This window comes from Hordeum vulgare, chromosome 1H (genome assembly GCF_904849725.1).
Source record: "Hordeum vulgare subsp. vulgare chromosome 1H, MorexV3_pseudomolecules_assembly, whole genome shotgun sequence".
Classification (NCBI taxonomy): domain Eukaryota; kingdom Viridiplantae; phylum Streptophyta; class Magnoliopsida; order Poales; family Poaceae; genus Hordeum; species Hordeum vulgare.
Window position 1 is genome coordinate 183,668,998 of NC_058518.1, and position 19,864 is coordinate 183,688,861.

Sequence of the window (19,864 nt, forward strand, 5' to 3'; positions counted from 1 at the left end):
AAAGATCTAGATATGGAGTTGTCAAATCTGGCATTGACTATCGTGTCTTCTGTTTCACCGATGTGTGCCGATGCTTGTTCTTGTTATGCCATGGCTTCTCGTTTCTATCTCGAACATTGGACGTGCCAGGGTTTGTAGGAGGATTCTTTTGACGGGATAGCGAGTTGTCCTCACCCGTGCAAAAGTGGGTCATAAGGGACATAAGGATTGCCATTGTTCTTCGCCTATCTTGCCCGCGTGTCCAGGCTAGCCATTTATCCCGGATGTTACTTCGGAAGCAAGCAAGTGCCTCAGCATCCGAACAATCGATTATTTTATTTTTCTTTGTGAGGAATCGATTCCGAACCGCCGGGATGACTCACCGGCTTGTTGGACAATGTGGCTCAACTCACCGGAGCCCACCTCCCAATGGGGTTTTTGGGGAGGCTATTCAGCCAATGCCGGAGATAGGTGCCCTGAAAATTAGCTCGGATTCGAGATCTTCCCACCTCCCAATGGAGTTTTTGGGGAGGCTATTCAGCCCATGCCGCGCTGGTCCTTCGAGATTTAATGGTAAATAATTTATGGCATGGAGGTCATCACCTCGGTCCATATGTATGTGGAGAAGAAAATCTTCAATCCACATGGTTGGGTCCGTTGTCCCATCTTATTGCTCTATATTGACGGGTTTGAACCTTTCAAGGAACTGGTGATGCATCACCTCATTCATAAAGCACATTGGGTGAGAGGCGCCTATGGCCCAATCCACATCATGCTGGAGGTCGGATGAAGTCCTGTTTCGGGGTGGTTCATGAATTCTATTATTATGATAGAATCAAGCTTGGTATTTGCCCCTTCTAACGGGAGTGTGTCCTCTAAACCCATAGAAGGATGTTTTCTCTCCTGCTTTACCGTTCAAATTGTGCCACAGGTCAGATGGGTCTTCGGGTTGTACCCACTCCGTACCTCATCTGCGAGGGTGTTTGGATTGTTCCCCGACATCTCCAGTCGTCCTATCCCAGCCTTGAGGGGGGTGGTCTGGTTGGTTGCTCTGAGTGCGTCTCGGGAGTGTGGGCTCAAAGGCTTCGTACATGAACTCTGACAATAATCGGTGGTGCGGGTAACTTCTTTTGTTCGTGTCGTTCCTTGATGTACCCTTCTTTGGCGGCTAGGATTTGGCTCCGTCTATCATTGATGGAGTCTTGTTTGGCCTTGATTTGTTGTTGTTTGATCTTGAGGCTCCGAGCAGTGGATATTAGTTGTCGCTTGAATCCTTTCTAATCCAGCGGTTCTTCGGGGACAATGAAATCATCATCTCCAAGACTACACTCGTCTTCAGAAGGAAGGAGGTAGTTCCTATCCTCGGGATCGTCGAGGTCGTCGAACTTATCTAGATCCGTGTTTCCCTCTGAATCGTCAAGCCTATGTTCGGGAGCAGCGGGACCAACGAGATTCTCTTTGTCATCTGGGGTGGGGTTTTCGTTGATCAACGGGATTGAAGGAGGGTTTCCTTGCCCCTGTGCCTTATGCTTTTTGCAACGCTGACGCCTTTGGGGGTTCAACGCCACTATTTTTAACTTGGGTATCGTCATCGCACTTCCCTGTGGCCCCATCGTCCTTAGGGGTGTCCACCATGTACAAATCATAGGTGGAGGCGGCTCTCCATCGTCCAGTCGTGGAAGGAGCAGATGTGTTAACATCCGTAAATTTGTTTTCGGCCTCAGACGAAGAGAAGTCCAGCATATCGGTTAAATCTTTGATAGTGGCTACTAAGTTGGTGCTGGGAGGGGAATAAAATTCCCCATGACTAGTCTCAAAGCTTTGGTGGAGTCGACCTCTAGTGCGTCGTGGCCGGGACAACCGGAATTTCCATTCTTCGGATATGGCCCAGCGTCTCGTTTTATAGCGAGGGTTTGGCCGGACTAGTCGTCGGAGCTTTGGAGGAGTCGACCTCATATGCATTCGGCATAGGTAGTGTGCTTGGACAAGATTGACACCTAATTCTCAAACGCAAGAGTCAGATCCGTGCTGAAGACTAGATACAAAGTAGGCACCATCCCGGATGCAAAGTCCGGGAGGTTACCCGAAGTCAAGGTTTCGGGATTTCCCGGCTCTCCGGATGAAGCCGAGAACCCGATGAGGGCCAGACCGACTTGGGCATCGGCGACATAATCTAGGTCGTTGAACTTGATTCCCTGGCCCATGGCAAACTCGTTGATATGGCTATGGTGACGAGTTGCTTTGACACGTGAGACAATGCCGCCAAACACACAGAGTTGTCCGAGGACAAAGATATCCATGGTTCTAATGCCTTCGCTGGTGACCAAGCGAGCCATCGGTCCTTCCGGTGATCCTTCAGTGGAACTCCCAATGAAAGCACCAATGTCCTTGTTTAAACTGGCAGATCTCGGGTAGGGGGTCCGAACTATGGATCTTGGATCGATGGATAACAGGAGACAAAGGAGACGATGTTTACCTAGGTTTGGGCCCTCTTCATGGAGGTAAAACCCTACGTCCTGCTCTTGTTTGTATTGATGGTGGAGTATCATGTACATAGTTGATCTACCTTGAGATTGTATGTTGTGGTCTAAACCCTAACTATAATGATCTTAACATATCCTATGAACTAAATCCTCCTATTTATATAGATACCAGGGGTACTAAGTTTACACAACGTCGGTTACGTTAAGGTGGAAACATGACGATTACCACGTGGTCGTGGGGTGCACGCCAAGTCTTCATAAGAGTCTGTTTTGGATACAACATCCCCTTATTTATCCGGAGACCAATAATGATTATAGAACGACTCCGGAGTCCTGTCCATGGAAATAGGTAAGCGACCCGAGGACCCCTTGGTCCCGGAGTCCCTCAGCCATGCATTACCATGTCTTAGATGCGTATAAATATTTCTTCATGTACTTACATGTGTCTTCTAACAACTGAAAGGCAGATCATATCCACCTCAACAACCAACATCCTAGTACTATCCAAGGTCTATTCAACGCGTCCTCATCATATTCTCTCACATACCCCATCTATTTTCCACAAAAGAACCTTTATACCCGGATGCCCATTTGTCCCCCATTTACCTCTTCAATAATCATTACCCATTATTCTTAATGTTCTTCTTCCTCTTCTCTCGATCCTTTTGTTTCGTTCTCTTCTACTCATGTTCTACTCATTCAACATGGTGGATGTTGGAACAAATGCATGAGGGACTAAGAATACTATAAATAAATTGAGGTGGCCTCAGCTTCTATGTCCTATTGTCCCACGACAATTGATGTCACTTCGGCCCTGACCATTGAAAAAGGAGTCGCGATAACGCCCACACGTGTGGGCGTTAAGGGCTCTTGCCACACGTCTCATGTGGTATCTAAGAAAACCATCCCACATGCCTGCGTGTGGGCCAAACACATAATGCCCACATGTCCGGCCTCTTGTCTCATGTCACTTCATGGATGCATGTGGGAATATTTTTGGATTTCCAGTTTTTAAAATGTTTTATATCTTAAATGAAAAATCCGATTGAAGATACGTTTTCACCATTATTCCATCGCGCCAAGACCTTCGAAACTAGATCTCATATCAATATGTTTCGATAACTTTTTTTGGTTTAAAAGTTGCCATGCCTACTGCACATGAATTGCCTTGGTGTTTACACTGAAGTTGCCATGATATGTTTCAGCTATTTTTTCTTCTACCTTTAAAAGTAAATTTTTACATATTATAAAACGGAAATTAAGAAACTAGACTTGCCATGAAGCATAAACTAAAACTTTCATGGTGAATTACAATGGTGAATTTTTTTGCCATGGTCAATTAAGAAAAAATGCCGTAAAAAGTAGTTGAAAATATAGTGGTAGCTTTAAATCTAGAACAAAAAAATAGGTAGAAATGTCATGGCAAATTTAGTGTAAACACTATGACAACTACAGTGTAAACATCATGACAACTTTTGGTCAATTTTTTTTCATCGATCATGGCCAAAATTCTGAAATTTTCATGATCTATAAACTAAATTTGCCATGATGAATTACTGAAAATTGTCATCATCCATGCATTAAATTTGCCATGGTTAATTATAAAAAATACCATGGTCAATTAATAAAAAATGCCGTACAAAGTAGTTGGAAATATAACGATAGCTTTAAATCTAGAAGAAAAAATAGATAGAACATGTCATGGCAAGTGTAGTGTAAACACTATGGCAACAATAGTGTAACATCATGGCAACTTTTGCCAAAAAAGTTTCACCAAAACATATCAACATGTGATCTACTTTTGAAGATCTCGTCGAGACGGATTTAATGATGAATTTTTTCTTGGATTTTTTAATTAGGTAAAACATTTTTAAGCTGAAAAACAAAAAAGATTCCGGTTGAGAAAGAAACGGACGTGCAGACAAAATGGTTAAATTTCCACACACCAGCCCAGTCTTACGTGACAAAACAAATTTAGATATCACTTGCCAAGATTCATGCAACAACAAACAGACGGTAATCCATGGGTATGTGCAGTTTGCAAACGCCCACACGTGTGGGCGTTATCTTTTGGAAAAAAGAAAGCCATGAGAAAGACTATGTCATCGAGAATGAAGCTTGTCGAATCATGGGAGATGCCAAGGCCACTTCATGAGACGCTTTGAGTTTGCGACAACCTACGCGTCCATGACCAACGACGTCCTATCCCATGGTGTTCCCTCACAAGGTTTTGGTAGCTCTCTTTCATATCGCAGCAACAACCATGAGTTCCAAGGAACGGCTCGCACGAGAGGACGTGTAACCTTATCTCCCCCCTCTATTTTAGGTTACTGACGAGGCTATTGTTCCACTTCCACAAAAGCTCAGTTGTTCACAAAGAATGGCTATGATCCAAAAATACACCTCACTCCAATAGAAAAGAATCACAGGTCCAGTCTAATTGATGTATACTTGTTGCAGGATTTTGTGCTAGGAGTTCTCCACCTGCATGCCCTCTCTCTCTCCTACGACTCCCTTCTCTACACACCTGCAGGAGCAAACTACAATGGCCAGCATCCAGTTCACAAGTCCTCTTTATGTGAGAAGCATGAGGTACTTGCGGGCGTCGTCCAAGGTGGTGACCGTCCGTTTTGACGGAGGTCTAGACATAGCTTATTGGTATGCCTTGGGTCCATGGCTACAGAGGGTCACGGGTTATGTATGTCCATTCTGTACTGTCCTGCACTACTAAATATCGATGCAGTGCCCATGTACAGTTCGACGGTGGATTCACATATGAGAGATGATTATAGCAAACCATGCATGCATCCCTACTCCCTCCATTTCAAATATAAGACCTCTTAGAGATTTTAGTATGGACCAGATACAGATGTATGCTGTATTTTAGAGTGTAGATTCATTCATCTTGCTTCGCATGTACTCCATAGTGTAATATCTAAAATATCTTATAGTTAAGAACGGTGGGAGTAGATAGCAACATAGTCGTCTGGATTACATGGAGGTGCCCCTACTAGGGTGTGTTTGGTTGGGGAACCAAGTAGAATGTAATGTCATGATTTTATTCCATTAGAATGAGTTAGTTTTATTTCTATGTTTAGTTTTGGTAAGTAGGTCAAATGGAACGGTTCAGTTTTAGTGTTTGGTTGGAGATATGGATTAGAATGCATTTTGGTTCATTTCACCTCTTGCATAAAAATAATGATGTTTCTTCTCACATATATATGCACAATTGTCAGTAGGCTTTGTATTTTGAACACATAATAAAGAATTTCCAAGGAAAATACTGTTTGTTCACTCATATACTACATGTTAAAAGTCTACCAAAATACAAGGCATCCATCTATATTCATGACAAAATACAAGGCATCTACCTATATAAGTTCAAAAGATCTGTCAAAATGAAGTCATTTGCTCAAAACTGAGCCTGCCGTGATTAGGGAAAGGAAGCTACCAAGGGGCCGAACATAATTTTCTTCCGCTAGGAAGTAAAATGGTCGTTACTGTCACTGCTTGTTGTGACTGCTTGCCCAGCTGTAGCACGTAGCCCCGGGATGGGCTATGCAGCGCATGTGCGAGGAGGCGGGGAGAGCCGAGCAGAGCTTATGGACGACGATGCCCACGCGGAGGCGGTGTCGGGAGGCCGCACGGAGCAAGAGATATTGGGAGTCGCGGGCGCTGCTCTGCCTCCCAGATCGGACGATGTCACCGCTGTTCCGCCTGTTAGATCGGACAGCCGCCGCTGCTCCGCCTCTTCCCGGTCAGACCTGAGAATATCGTCGCAGCAACCAGGTCGTCCTTGGTCGAGGGAGCAAGACGAGCGACAGGAGTGTGCTGACGGTGAGACACGAGGGGAGGGTCGAGGCTGGGGCATGGCTTGGTCGAGAGAGTGAGGGCAGAATCAACGGAGAAGGGAAGACGAGAGGCGTTCCTTGTGGTTCCTCCGATTTGGAACCCGCGTGTGGGGAGAATATGCCGTTCGAGGGAATGCCTGGGGTCCGGTTCTTCAACCCAACCAAACAACTTGAGAATCATCCCTGAGTATGGAACGAATCCGTTAGGACTTGTTTGGTACTAGTGTTTTTAAGAAGATTGATGAGGATAACCCTAACCTTCATACAATCCCTTTAAATCCCCATTTATCCGAATACACTACCAGTGTATTGGGTATTGAGAAAAATACACTATAATTTGAGAACTTAAGAGAAAATGTGGGGATGAAACATGTCAAATACATTAGAACCAAATGGTGTTATGGGATGTGTGAAGATTGAAGAGTTTGACCGGGATAATCCCCACAAATTACCTAAAATACACTAGTACTAAACAAGGCCTTATGTTTCACTTGATGATCTGAATCAAATACATCTCTAGTAAATGGGCGTGAACGAGGAGCACATAGACAAAAATGTAGGTAATCGAGACACCTTAATTGAAATTTACCAAATTATGAGGAATCAATGGACATAAATCTAGGAGGAAGAAATGCTTCTCACTTTATTAGTAGGTATAAATTGAATAAAGTTTTAAGACGCATGCTACGGATCAACCGACTGATTTCCCCAGCCGGGTTGGCAACCGTACGGTCAGACGCTCCCAACCGCACGATTAGACGTTTCCATGGTTGCAGCTTCGTTGCAGCGGTGCACATCATCGACTAGACCTGGCGGCGCTCCATTGCAGCGCTGACGACGCTTCATTGCAACCCGTCAAAGCTTCACCGGCTCTGACAACGCTTCATTGCAACTCCGGCGGTGTTTCACTGCAGCGTGCAGCCGGGGGGCGGGTTCCATCGCAGCAACCAACGACCATTGACGATGCTTCACTGCAGCTCCTTGATATCCGCCCACGAAAAGCTTCAGTTCAGCACCGCCCGCGGCGTGGCGGTCGTCGATGAAAGCTTCACAGCAGCGCCCCATCGCGCGCCGGAGCTTCATGGCCAGACCGCTGCCCCGTCGAAGCTCCATAGCAACTCCCTGTTGCCCATCAGCGAAAACTCCACTGCTTTGCCGCAACGTGTAACACCCCAAAATTTTGTCAAGATTTTCATTTAATAAATTTGGCCTATATGGTTTTAAATTTTATTTCTGGGTTTTCTGTTAATTTCAAAAACCTCTCTTATTCTTGGTTTTGTGAATAACTCTTTTATGAGCTGGAGCTTTCTGAAAACTTTTATGTGACTTGAGTGTTGACTCAAATAATTTTTCCCTCCACTGAATATTGAATATTACATATAAGGTTTCTCTATAAATATTATCTTTCAATTCTATTTATTCAAAACTGATTTTTATTTTCCTAAGGGTCAAGTTTTAAACTGCAACCACCTGTTAACCTCTTCTAAAAATTCCACAATAAGCTTGGCAATCACCTACTATGTTTCTGGATCAATTTTATATTATAATCTAGCCAAGTGTTTTGGCAGGATTAAGCTAATAATTAATTTTACTTTCTGGTCCAAATGTAGATTTGTACTACAACCCCCTAAATAAAGTCTCCAAAAATTCTACCAAAATTTTGGGTAGCCAAGGGGTTCATACAAATGAGTTTTATGCAAAAACCCAGCTGATTATTTTGGTAAAATTTTGCTCATTGATATCTTTTCTATTCTCGTCCAGGTAGGTGCTTTGCACTGCAACCTCTTCACTAAAGTCCTTAATAATTCTGTAAAAATTTGTACAGGTCAAGATGTTTATATGAATGAGTTTTCGGCAAAAATATATATTGGTCTTTTGAAATATTTGAGCATCACTTCTTGTTTTCTGTTCTGGACCAGATTGGCATTTTGTATTGCAACCCCACTTTTTCCTTCTCCAATGCTCTTAAAAAATTTGTGCTTGTATTCCACCCTATAAAACCCTTAAGTATCAAATTTCAACCCCTCTGGATTTGTTTTGACCCCTGTTGCATCATCATTTTTCTGTCCAGAAATGATTTTTTGCTATATCTGCATTAGAAAGTTGTTTGGTTGCTAAATCTAACCTTGCCATCTTTGTGACCATCCAATGAGGCTTATATCTGGTAAATATTGTGGCTATCAAGTGCCCCTAGATGCCCTTGGCATTCTGTCAAACACCTGGTGTCCCTGACCAGAAATGGCATGGAGTTTTGTTTGTATGGTGGAGTTGAACCCCAGACAAAACCAGCATGTCTAGCAGAACCCTAGTAGAGCCTTTAGCCACTCTCGAGTGTTACACCACCAGCCCAAGCCCCTATCTAGCCGTGGCAATTCGTCGAGCACCTGGCAGGCATGCTAGAGCATGCTCTGGAGCACGCGTATTCTAGCCAGCAGACCGAGCCGCCACATCGCAGCCCCTGCCGCCCCCTCGCTGTCCGAAGCAACCTCAGCACGTCGGCACGCTCGCACGAGCTCCTCGTGCGCCCCTATTACCCCTGCTGCCCCTGCTGCCCCTGCAACGCCGCAGCCGCGCCGGCCATCGTGGAGCAGCAGTAGCAGCGTCGCCCAAGCCCTCCTCGAGTGCCACCTGCCCCATGGACCACCTCCCTGCGACAAGCCACTGCTTCCCCGCCGTGTGGATCAAGCCGCTCCTGTGTCCTCACTAGTAGCTGTCCCCGGTGATCTCATCCATTCCCGTGGTGGAACCGACACTCTGAGGCTATAAATAGGACCCCCGGCAGCCTCAGAGCATCGCAAGTCCTCCCTGGTAGCCGTAGCCAGCCCCTCTAGCTCCAATTTGAGGCCAACACCCCTTCGTTCCCAACTCCGGTGACCTTCGGCCACCACAGCACCTCTGGTCGATTCGGTCTTGTTAGAGTGCCAACTCCCTGCCTGAGCCTACCACTCGAACCCCCTGGACCCAGCGGAGCTGCCCCACCCCTCGCCGTGCACCTAGGACCCCTCCTAGCTTGCGCCTCGTCGGAGCCGAAGCTCCCTCCGCCGTGGAGGAAGATCCTCTCGCCCTCGACCTCCGCCGTAGCCCCAAGACGGTGAAATCAATGCGTCGCGACCCCCTGAGCACGCGAGTGCCCTCAGCTTCCCGGTTGGAGGCTCCTGCCGACGATGAGCCTCGCCGGAGTCCCTCCCTCCTTCGGCCAGAGGAGGAAGAAGGAGCCCCGAGTCAAACCTGCGCGTGGGCCCCGTGCGTCAGCGTCTCTGTCCCAGCCAGAGCCCGTGCTAGTGGAGACGCCTTCTGTCGAGTACATTTTCTCTCTTGCGCTAACGTATTTTCATCCAAAGCGTTTTCTTTTCTTTTTGATTATTAAAATAGAGTTTTTACCAAACTTTGACTGGCTATAACTTTGTATAGAAAACTCCAAATGAGTTGGTTCTTTTTCTTGCCTCTTTGAAATTCTGTCTAGTTTATTTTAGTATTTATTTGAAAATTTTCTAAGACAAATTTATGTGCTGTTTTTATATTGTGTGTTAATTAGGACATATTTTTAAATAGGCTTTGAAGAGAGGAGATAAAACTTGCAAAAGTTTTGTGCTGAACCCCACCTCTCTACACTTGGAAGGCAAGCATCCTGAACCTAGTTTTAACTTGGTTATGTGTGTTTGTTTGGTGAAAGTAAGATAGGGCTATGTTATATTTGTGGTGTTATTTCATGTGGCAAATCATGCATGTGGTTTCATGATATTGAAAGTAAGGATTACTATGATTGTGGTGCATGGGCAGTGGTCGCTCTATCCTACCCTACATACCTACCGGATGGGATTCGATGAAAGTCGGTGTCTTGTGGAGACACGACCGTGGGATTGACATCTCGTGGAAGAGAGTGACCAACGAGGCATGTTAGGTGGGTAGTGGCTCTGTCTGCACATGGTTTGTGCTAATCATGCAGGTAATACTTAAACCTCCTAAGTCGAGCATAGCTCGAGTCTTGTCAGTATGTCTCCTTATTTGCGTGCTACCATAGTTTCCTGGATAATGGATTCGGTATAGTCAGTTGCAGACCTATTATCAGTCACACACCAGTAGAGGGGTCGGGATGAAGGTATCCACGACCGTGGTATAAATCCATTCATACTGTCAGGGGGCATGGGTGTTTCTGTTCTGGGACAGGAAGGGAGGGCACTCCCCGTGAGCGCGCGGTATAAATAATTTTGATCCCATGTGTTAGAGCATATATCTCCATATGTGGTTTTGGTAATTGATGACAATTCCTATGGACTAATGGTTGCCTTAAGTTATATTTATAGGATTTGTCCATAGGCACTTCTTGAAGTCCATCTGTTGGGTTCAAGGAGTTTATATGATGACCAAGATGGTATTCAAGGTATTATCCAAAGTATGGTCATAGAGACACATGGTTGATCAAGATCTCATACAAAGAGTAAATCAAGATGATCAACACACAAAGCGTACAAGATGTACCGAGAGGGATCAAGTGATCCCATGGTATGGTAAGCATTGTCCATTACGTGTTTGTGTACTAACCCATGGTCTTTGTGAGAGTTCTATGTGGGGGTTAGGTGTGTTTCCATGGGCTTGCGTCAAAGGGAAGATCTCATACAACCCATGAAGTATGACGTCAAGTTGTGATCGTCATCAAGATTGCGATGTGCAAGTTCAAGTGGATTAGCACAAAGATATCATGCTTGAAGCTTGCCGTCCATTGTGGTGGCAATGGACTTGTGAAGATATGCTGAAGAGTGGCTCACCCATAGTGAGTATGGGGGAGCAATCAACTAGTTTTCATCAAGCCAACGCAATCACATGGTAAGCATTGTCCATTACGTGTTTGTGTACTAAACCATGGTCTTCGTGAGAGTTCTATGTGGGGATTAGGTGTGTTTCCATGGGCTTGCGTCAAAGGGAAGATCTCATACAATCCATGAAGTATGACGTCAAGTTGTGATCGTCATCAAGATTGCGATGTGCAAGTTCAAGTGGATCAGCACGAAGATATCATGCTTGAAGCTTGTCGTCCATTGTGGTGGCAATGGACTTGTGAAGATATGCTGAAGAGTGGCTCACCCATAGTGAGTATGGGGGAGCAATCAACTAGTCTTCATCAAGCCAACGCAATCAAGAAAGGTGGTCCATGTTGAGGAAGCCAAGATCATCATCATCTAGCTCAAGAGGACGAGGTGCAAGGTATAGGTTTGCCCTTGATAGGTTTTCTGTTTAGGATAGATTGCTATACTATCAAGGGGGGCTCTCAAGTGAGTAGCTTGATCGTATCGTTCGTTGAGAGCTCAAACCATTTGCATCCTTGCATCATACTTCTTGGTTCTTGTTTGGTGTTTCTCTTTGTGAGTTTTAGAGCTTATGGTCATCTTCGTGACAAGCTCGAGTTCATCGAAAACGGAGTCCATATGCATCTACTATGATGTTTTCGATGTTATAGTTTTTGTCAGTTCTTCATTCATAGAGGACTCACATCTCTATATCATTGGCATTTTCATATCTGCATGATCTTAATATTTCCAACAAGCTTGGGTTTGCTCGATTCGGAGCTCGTATGCGAAAGTTATGGTTGTTTCACTGGCGAGCGGTAGTACCGCTGGACCTAGCGGTAGTACCGCTAGAGTTGGCGGTAGTACCGTTGGCCCTAGCGGTAGTACCGCTAGAGCTGGCGGTAGTACCGCCCCTGGCCAGCGGTAGTACCGCTCCAAGTTTTTAGTACCGTCATCTTTGCGGTTGTACTGTGTCGGACATTTTTGCGAAGACTTTCTTGGCAGTGGTAGTGCCTTTGCACTACCAGGGGCCCAGCGGTAGTACCGCTGGAGTGCCAGCGGTAGTACCGCTGCAACCAGCGGTAGTACCGCTAGCCGGCAGTAGTACCGCCCCTGGTCAGCGGTAGTACCGCTGGAATGCCAGCGGTAGTACCGCTGGAGCTCGGGCCGTAAGTGGGGGTAACGGTCTGATTCCTTCCCCCACTATATAAAGGGGGTCTTCTTCCCCCTTGGTTTGATCTATCCGTTGAGCTCTTGTTCTACCTCCATTGTTGACATTCTTAGAGCTTGCTTACTCTCAATCCCTCCAATGATTCTTGCTTGTTCTTGAGGGAAAAGAGAAAGGAGATCTAGATCCACATCTACACCAATCACTTTCTCCTCTATGTGAGAGGAACCCCTTGGATCTTGATCTTGGAGTTCTTTGTGAGCTCCATGTTCTTCCTCTCATATTTCTCCATAGCTTTCGTTGTTGTGGAGGGATTTGAGTGTGAGGAACTTGACCACTTCGTGTGTTCTTGCCATTGCATTAGTTGCATCGGTTTGAGTTCTCCACGGTGATACGTGGAAGTGAAGTTTGAGAAGCTTATTACCTTTGGTACTTAGTACCCCAGATATTGTTCTTCGCGGATGCTTTGGCATCCTAGAAGCTTGGTGGTGTCTCGGAGCTCAATCATTGTGGTGTGAAGCTCCGGGCAAGTGTCGGGGTCTCCAATTAGGTTGTGGAGATTGCCCCGAGCAATTTGTACGGGTACCGGTAACCGCCCCCAAGGGTTGCCACGTGTACGGGTTCGGTGACCGCCCCCAAGGTTTGCCATTTGTACGGGTTCGGTGACCGCCCTCAAGGGTCCCTTAGCGGAATCACGGCATCTTGCATTGTGCGAGGGCGTGAGGATATTACGGTGGCCTTAGTGGCATCTTGGGGAGCATTGTGCCTCCACACCGCTCTAACGGAGATTAGCATCCGCAAGGGTGTGAACTTCGGGATACATCATCGTCTCCCCGTGCCTCGGTTATCTCTTACCCGAACCCTTTACTTATGCACTTTACTTTGTGATAGACATATTGTTTATTGTAATATATCTTGCTATCACTTAGTTGTTTATCTTGCTTAGCATAAGTTGTTGGTGCACATAGGTGAGCCTAGTTGTTTGTAGGTTTTGTGCTTGACATATTAAACGTTAGTTTTATTCCGCATTTGTTCAAGCCTAAACCTTAATTATTTTAAAGCGCCTATTCAACCCCCCCTCTAGGCGACATCCACATACTTTCACCATGCTAATCGAGGTCGGAGCCTCCCCGTCTTATGGTTTTACCTTGGCAGCGTAGTCCGGGTGAATCCGGGCTTCGCGGAGGTAAAGTGGGTGTGTGGTGATTCTGAGTGTCCACTTTTAAAATGCCGTACGCGGTATTAGTCATGATGACTATTGAAAACCGTGAACTATGGGTAAAGAGTACACCCTCTGCAGAGTCAAAACTATTCGAGTAGCTGTGTCCACGGTCAAGGACGTTGGTTGACTAGTCAAGTGTCGGTCTTCGGAGGTAGTTAAAGGAGTATGAGACTAATCGGGAAATATGGTGGATGATTATAAACATTATTTCTATGGACTAACCCTTATGATTTTTATTGTTGAATATCCCTGGGAAGGTTCTACCTCGTGGATATTCATTGTTACTTAATATAGGCCCTTTATGTGGTGTCGCTGAGACGCCCGACTGTGGCATGTTTATTGTTCCATATAAGCCCTTTATGTGGTGTTGCTGAGACGCCCGAGTGTGGCATGTTTGTTATTATTTCATATAAGTCCTTTATGTGGTGTCGCTGAGATGCCCGACTGTGGCATGTTTTATATTGCATCTGTTACTATTAACATTATTGATTGCTTAAAGAATTTCAGTATGATTATAACTTCACTACTAATGCTTAAGTAGTATTTTGGGTTGACGCAGTATTATGGCATCATTATGAGTGTATAATTAACACTACAAATTTTATATTGTTTTTTGATGTTTGCGAGTACATTCAAAGTACTCACTGGCTTGTCCCTGACTATTGTCTTAGCCAGATTACAAGCTTGGAGAGGAGATGCTAGACGATAAGCTTGGAGCACAGGCTTCAAGGACAACAGTCGCGCGAGATAGAAATTAACCCGGTGAGCTGTTCCTGTGGGAAATGGAGTCCTAGAGGAGTTGGAGATCCCTGTAACGCTTCCGCCATCAACCACTAAAAACCCTTTTGATGTACTCATTAGACCACTTTGGTCTTGTACCTCAATGTGTATTTTTGCTTGGACATTTGTATCAAGAAAAGGTGTGCCAACTAAGAATATTCCTGGGGCTGGTATACTTGAGGGCCATTTAAAGGGAAATTAAAATCCCAGAAAATCCGGTCCCCACACAACGCTGCCCCCGTCGAAGCTCCACTGCAGCCTGACGGCGATGGCGGATGCTCCTGGAACAGCGGATGCATCAAGGCGTCGGCCGGCAGTAGCCCACACCCAATTCCTAGCTGCTATGGTGATGCTCTCCATGAATGCTCTCTTTTGGATGTCAGGATGAATGAGATTGGAAAAGAGAAGAAAAGAAACACATGGATGAGACAGCTTCGCCCGTGGAGAGATAAGGCCGGGGAAGCGGTGGACGCGAGGGCACATGGCAGGTGGAGGAGGAGGTTTACAAGATAAAGAAATCAACCGGTTGATTCTAATCGTTTTCCAAGTTATTTATGTGAAAGTGTAAATTTGTTTTTAAATACTTTCTTTGTATCTAAATATAAGATGTTGTTGCAGCTTAAATTGAACTTAGATATGGAGGGAGTATCTATGAAATGATTTCCACCTGTTCTATGATTATTCTTTTTTGTTCTGAGGGCATGTGGTGAGGTTATTGTGCAAAGTTGAGACCAACAATAACCCCTTTGCTTCACAGTCCCGTATACGAAATTAAAAATTCTCGCAAAAAGTATATACAAAATCCATACTCCCTCCATCACAGTATATTGAGCGTATCTCACAGGGTTTTCGGAGCTAGATGTTTTTCTATTGGTAGGAAAAACCGAGCCGACGAGCTGTAAAAGCGTCTAATTAATCGCAAGACTTACGCATTAATAACTCCCCGTCCACTAGATGAGCGACTTCCTCGCATGGATTGGTGAAGACGGTTTTCAAAATACCTCAATTAATATGTTAATTAATATCACGCACCTTGTTTCTTTCTAATTATAAAAAATTATAGTTTTCGAAATACGTTCAATATACTGTGATGGAGGGAGTATCAGAAAAGACAGTACTCACGGAAAACAACAACCATGATAGCATTCACGGGTCGAGTCTACAAGAAAACCATAAAAAACTACGACCCGGTACTCTGATCTTTAGAATGACGGGGAATCAAATCTCAACAACGGAAGAAGCAATGAAATTTATTTATGCTTACCAGTGATGGCTAAGTTGATTACTGTAATGACGGTGGTCAACACCAATAAGTTCTCCTGGCGCGTGAATGGTGACGTTGGGAGGCCACACGTCCGGACGAGGCTAACGAACCACTTGAGTAAGGCGAAGCTGAGGACGCTGACTGCCATGTTCATACCAGGGACGACGCCTGTCGACATGTGGATCTTCAGGATCACGAAGCCGAAGACGACCGAGAGCACCACCGAAACGACCACTGCCCGCGGTGTCACCTGCTCCCATAACCCGGGCAGCGGCTGCTTCTCGAACGCCCGCTCAACAGATGCCGCCAATAATGGGTCACCGATCGTTGCATCCATTGGGAGTCACCTCCTACGTATGGTGCCAGCTCCAGGTCTCGACCGAGCGAGCGAGCGGGTTCCTTGGGATTGCGAAAGCTTTGTGGTGGAAGAAGGGGTTCCGTTCTTGGGTAGCTAGTTCTTGTAGGAGCCATGCGTGCGGTTGGAAATGGTGAGAGGTGGGGAGGGAGTGTAGCCCAGGTTAAGCAAAAATAGCATGCACCAATAGATCTTTATATTTATATTTGGGAGCCATTATGCATCACACTACAGATAATATGCATCTATGAAACTAGTCCTACGCCTTTGGATGTAAAGGTAGATGGACGTCCGATCTGTGCGTTAGGGGCAAATAGCTCGTGTGCGACATCGTTGAGGGGCAATTGACGCACAACGACATCGTTGGCTGAAATGACTCACGTGCGACGTTTTTTGGAGCACAAATAGCCACGTGCGATATGTTGTTTAAACGCAACTGATGTATGATGTCAAGATTATGTGAGACTACACAACGTTGGACCCACCACCACTTATCCACGTCAGCGTGGGACATATCCAACTCACCACGCTGGACCCACCTCACCGCATGTAGACCCACCTGTCAGCGCGGGACCCACCTCGCCGCAGCTAGACCCACCACTTATCCATGTCAGCGTGGGACCCACCTCACCGCAGCTATGCCAGAACCGCTCCCGTGCCCAGCCGCCCGCTCCCGTGCAATTTCTTTCCCCTTTCCCCTATCTTCCTCTTCTTCGGCGACGAAGCGCGACAACGAGAGAGATGTCTACCTCCTCCTCCGCCTCGCAGTCAAGATGGCAATGGTATGGTGCAGTGCCACTTACAAGGTGCCCTGATTGCCCACGACCAGATCCTCTGAAGCGGTGGGTCAGTAAGACAGATCAGAACGGCAATCTTGGGCGCGAGTTTGTGAGATGCTCGAGCAAGACACTGGTAGGACGGGATGGGAAGGTTAGATTTCACTTATTTGGCAGCGATTTGCTTGAGTTTCTCTCCATTTCGGTTTTTGTAGTCGAATTTGGGATTTAGGGTTCGTGTTGCTTTTTCGAGATCCTGAAGAAATGTGACCATTTCGAGTGGATGGATGCGTATATTGAGAGCCTTCAACTTGAGGGCTACATTGATTTGAATGGGGCGGCAACCTGGGAGCTTAATTTGGGCTTGCCGCCGAATGCTGTGGAGAATTGGGGGGACAGAGCCATGACGACGACGAGGAATGCGTGCAATGCTGAAGGAGATCAAGAAACATCTCAAGCAGATGGTCGATTTGCAGAAGCAAACAAATACAATGACAGGAGGATTTTATGGTTGTATCATTGCTTTGTTTTTTTTACTTGTTGTTCATTCGTCGCTAGAAGGGCGTGGATAGAATTTGTAGTCAGCTTGAGGGCAGAGGACGTGATCTGTGCGCTATGCCAAGTTCGTGGATTGATTTTCTATGGCAATTTCTTCAGTCAACTTGTTGCTGTCAGTCTGAAGTCCAACACTTGTATACATTGTTAGTTATTCAGTTATTAGTTATTCAGTTAACGGGCAAGTCGCCCAAAATTTAGCTCATGTTAAAAAAAACTCAATGGGTTATTGATTGTTGGGCCATGACAATGACATTGAGTAAATGGGCCCTCAGTAAATAACCCAAAAAAGCCCACAGGCGTAGGGGCACCCTTTTATATGACAACTCAATATATCCCTGCTTTTTTAACAATTAACCCGCAACCATGTAAAGAGACTAAGCCACACAACCCTTTTAGACTGAACATATGGCCCAATTACCATTTCCATGGGCTTTCGGGGCATATGCCTTAGGCCTTCTACAAAGAAGAAAAATATTGGCACGACTGTTTTTTTTGAACGGGAAATATTGACAAATCATCCCGCGTCGCCTTTTGTCATTAGGTCTCACTGATTTATATACGTCAATGATTAGGCTGGAGTAACAACGAGCTGTAGAGATGCGGACGTTTATAAGTACATACATGTGATAAAGGCGCATGTAAATATTTTTCTTTGCATGTGTTTAGATAGGTTATGAATTTTGAAAGCACATCCATGCAGTTGCTTCATATTATTTTTGTTTGCTTGTGTTTACATAGGTTATGTAAATATTTTCTTTGCATGTGTTTACATAGATAATGTGTTCATCATTCAGGAAACGCGGTGACGTCGTCATCCAGAAGGAAAAAGAAAACCCCAATGGTACCGAATGGAATTCTACATATATAGTAGGTCGAATATAGATAGTAGGTGGACGCACAATACATAGATGGGTACCCATACATAGATATATATTACACGATACATAGATAGTAGGACGAACATAGTTTTTCATGCATTACACGATAAGGAAAGTACAACGAAAATAAAACGGGGGAACGCTGCCCCTAAAGCCTAAACCCCGACCACCATCGCCTTCTCCGGGCGCCCCGTCTTCTCCTTCTCCGACATCTTCACTGCTCGTCGAAGTTGTAGGGGAGGGAGTGCATCTGGTTGGGAGCAGGGAAGATGCTCTTGTAGTTCGTGAAGATGTTGTAGGCGGTGAATGTGATGAACTCACATCCACACCAGAAGACTCGCCCGAGGAGCGCATGCGCATCGCGCCCGTTCCTGAAGGTGACGGTGAGCATCACCAGGGGGATGCCACCATCGGCCGGATTGATGTTGAGGCGGAACATCGGGCGCGTGCCGGGTGGGAGGTTGAGGTGGGTGTAGCCGAGGTTGAGGAACTCGCGGGTGAGTTCAAACGGGCCCCTCCACCTCGATATGGCCCAGACGCGGAGGGTCTCCTCCACGATCACGCCAACGGGGTAGTGCCTATCCGGCAAGGTGGGCGGCGGGTTGAAGGTGACTCCGACGAACTCCATCGCGACTAGAGCGGAGAGGAATGAGAACTAGAGAGGCGAGAGGGGGTGCTAGAACTGGATATGTGGTTTCGGTGGAGAGAGGTGGTGGTTATATGGGCGTCCGTTGTTATATAGCCGGTTGGAGAAGATGAAGGCGAAGAGAGGCGTGCGAGTAAACGGCCAACGCGTGTGTACTTGAAGTTGAATCGAATGTGCTTGTGCCCTATTTTTGCCGCTCGTTGTAACCGAGTTTGAACAACGACGTTAACTGCTCTCGTGCCACGCGACATCTGAGACGAGTCAGTGATGTGGTTTAATTGCTGTGGTGCGACGTCCGAATCGATGTACTAGTCCACATGCGTTCTGATGTGGAAGCAGCTTGGATGCGGGCCACGCATGCATGCAAAAGCGGGCGCCCTGCGAAAGACTACACAAAACACAACTGGCCAACGGGTGTCTTGCGGACCAACCAATCCGAGCGCAGAATGAGCGTCTCGCGAATCGCTCTGGCTGAGTGGCCGATCGCAACTGTACGACGCAAGATTCCTTCTACAAGGTCTCGATCCAACAGCCCAAGTCGAATCTGGGTTAACATGGTTTTGGTTGACCAAGTTTGAAATGAGCATACATAATTAAAAAAAATGAAAAAATATAAAACGAACGCACATAGTACTGTTATGTCATATAGTAATGAGAAAAAATATAAAGCTATCTTATAAACAATGGAACGAAAAATCCTTCAGTGATATGTGATATCTTGAATATAGTAGTCAAGATTTTGAAAACCTTGAAAATGAAAATACTCAAAACCTCACAAAAGCTTCATTTTGGAGTGACTAAGAAGGATCCAGGCTTGGTTTGTCATTTTCATGTTTGAAACTTGTTTAAATATTTGTCAAACTTAGGTTTGACCAAGTTTGAAATGAGCATAAAAAATAAAATAAAAAATAAAATATTGGAAAACCAGTGCACATGTTCTTACTTTGTCATATACTAACAACTCAAATTGATTTGGCTATTTTAGACATGGTGGACAAAAAACCTGTTTAAAAATGGGGTATTTACCCCTTTGGAGCTAATTTGAAACTCATGTGTGAAAACAAGTGGTTTTGGGTGTTGAACTTCAAACTTTCAAAAACCTCACAAAAGCTTCATTTTG

At 45.5% G+C, this 19,864-nt stretch overlaps 1 protein-coding gene across 1 annotated transcript in view; it reads right to left on the reverse strand.

The window, feature by feature from the left end:
- The window catches only part of LOC123428271 (probable metal-nicotianamine transporter YSL3), a 116,894-nt gene extending 100,908 nt beyond the window's left edge, over positions 1 to 15,986 (reverse strand). The window contains exon 1 of the mRNA XM_045112466.1: positions 15,532 to 15,986. Within this exon, the coding sequence (XP_044968401.1) occupies positions 15,532 to 15,868 (337 nt within the window). The 5' untranslated portion in view covers positions 15,869 to 15,986. The remainder of the gene's footprint in view (positions 1 to 15,531) is intronic.
- Positions 15,987 to 19,864: the final 3,878 nt, after the last annotated feature.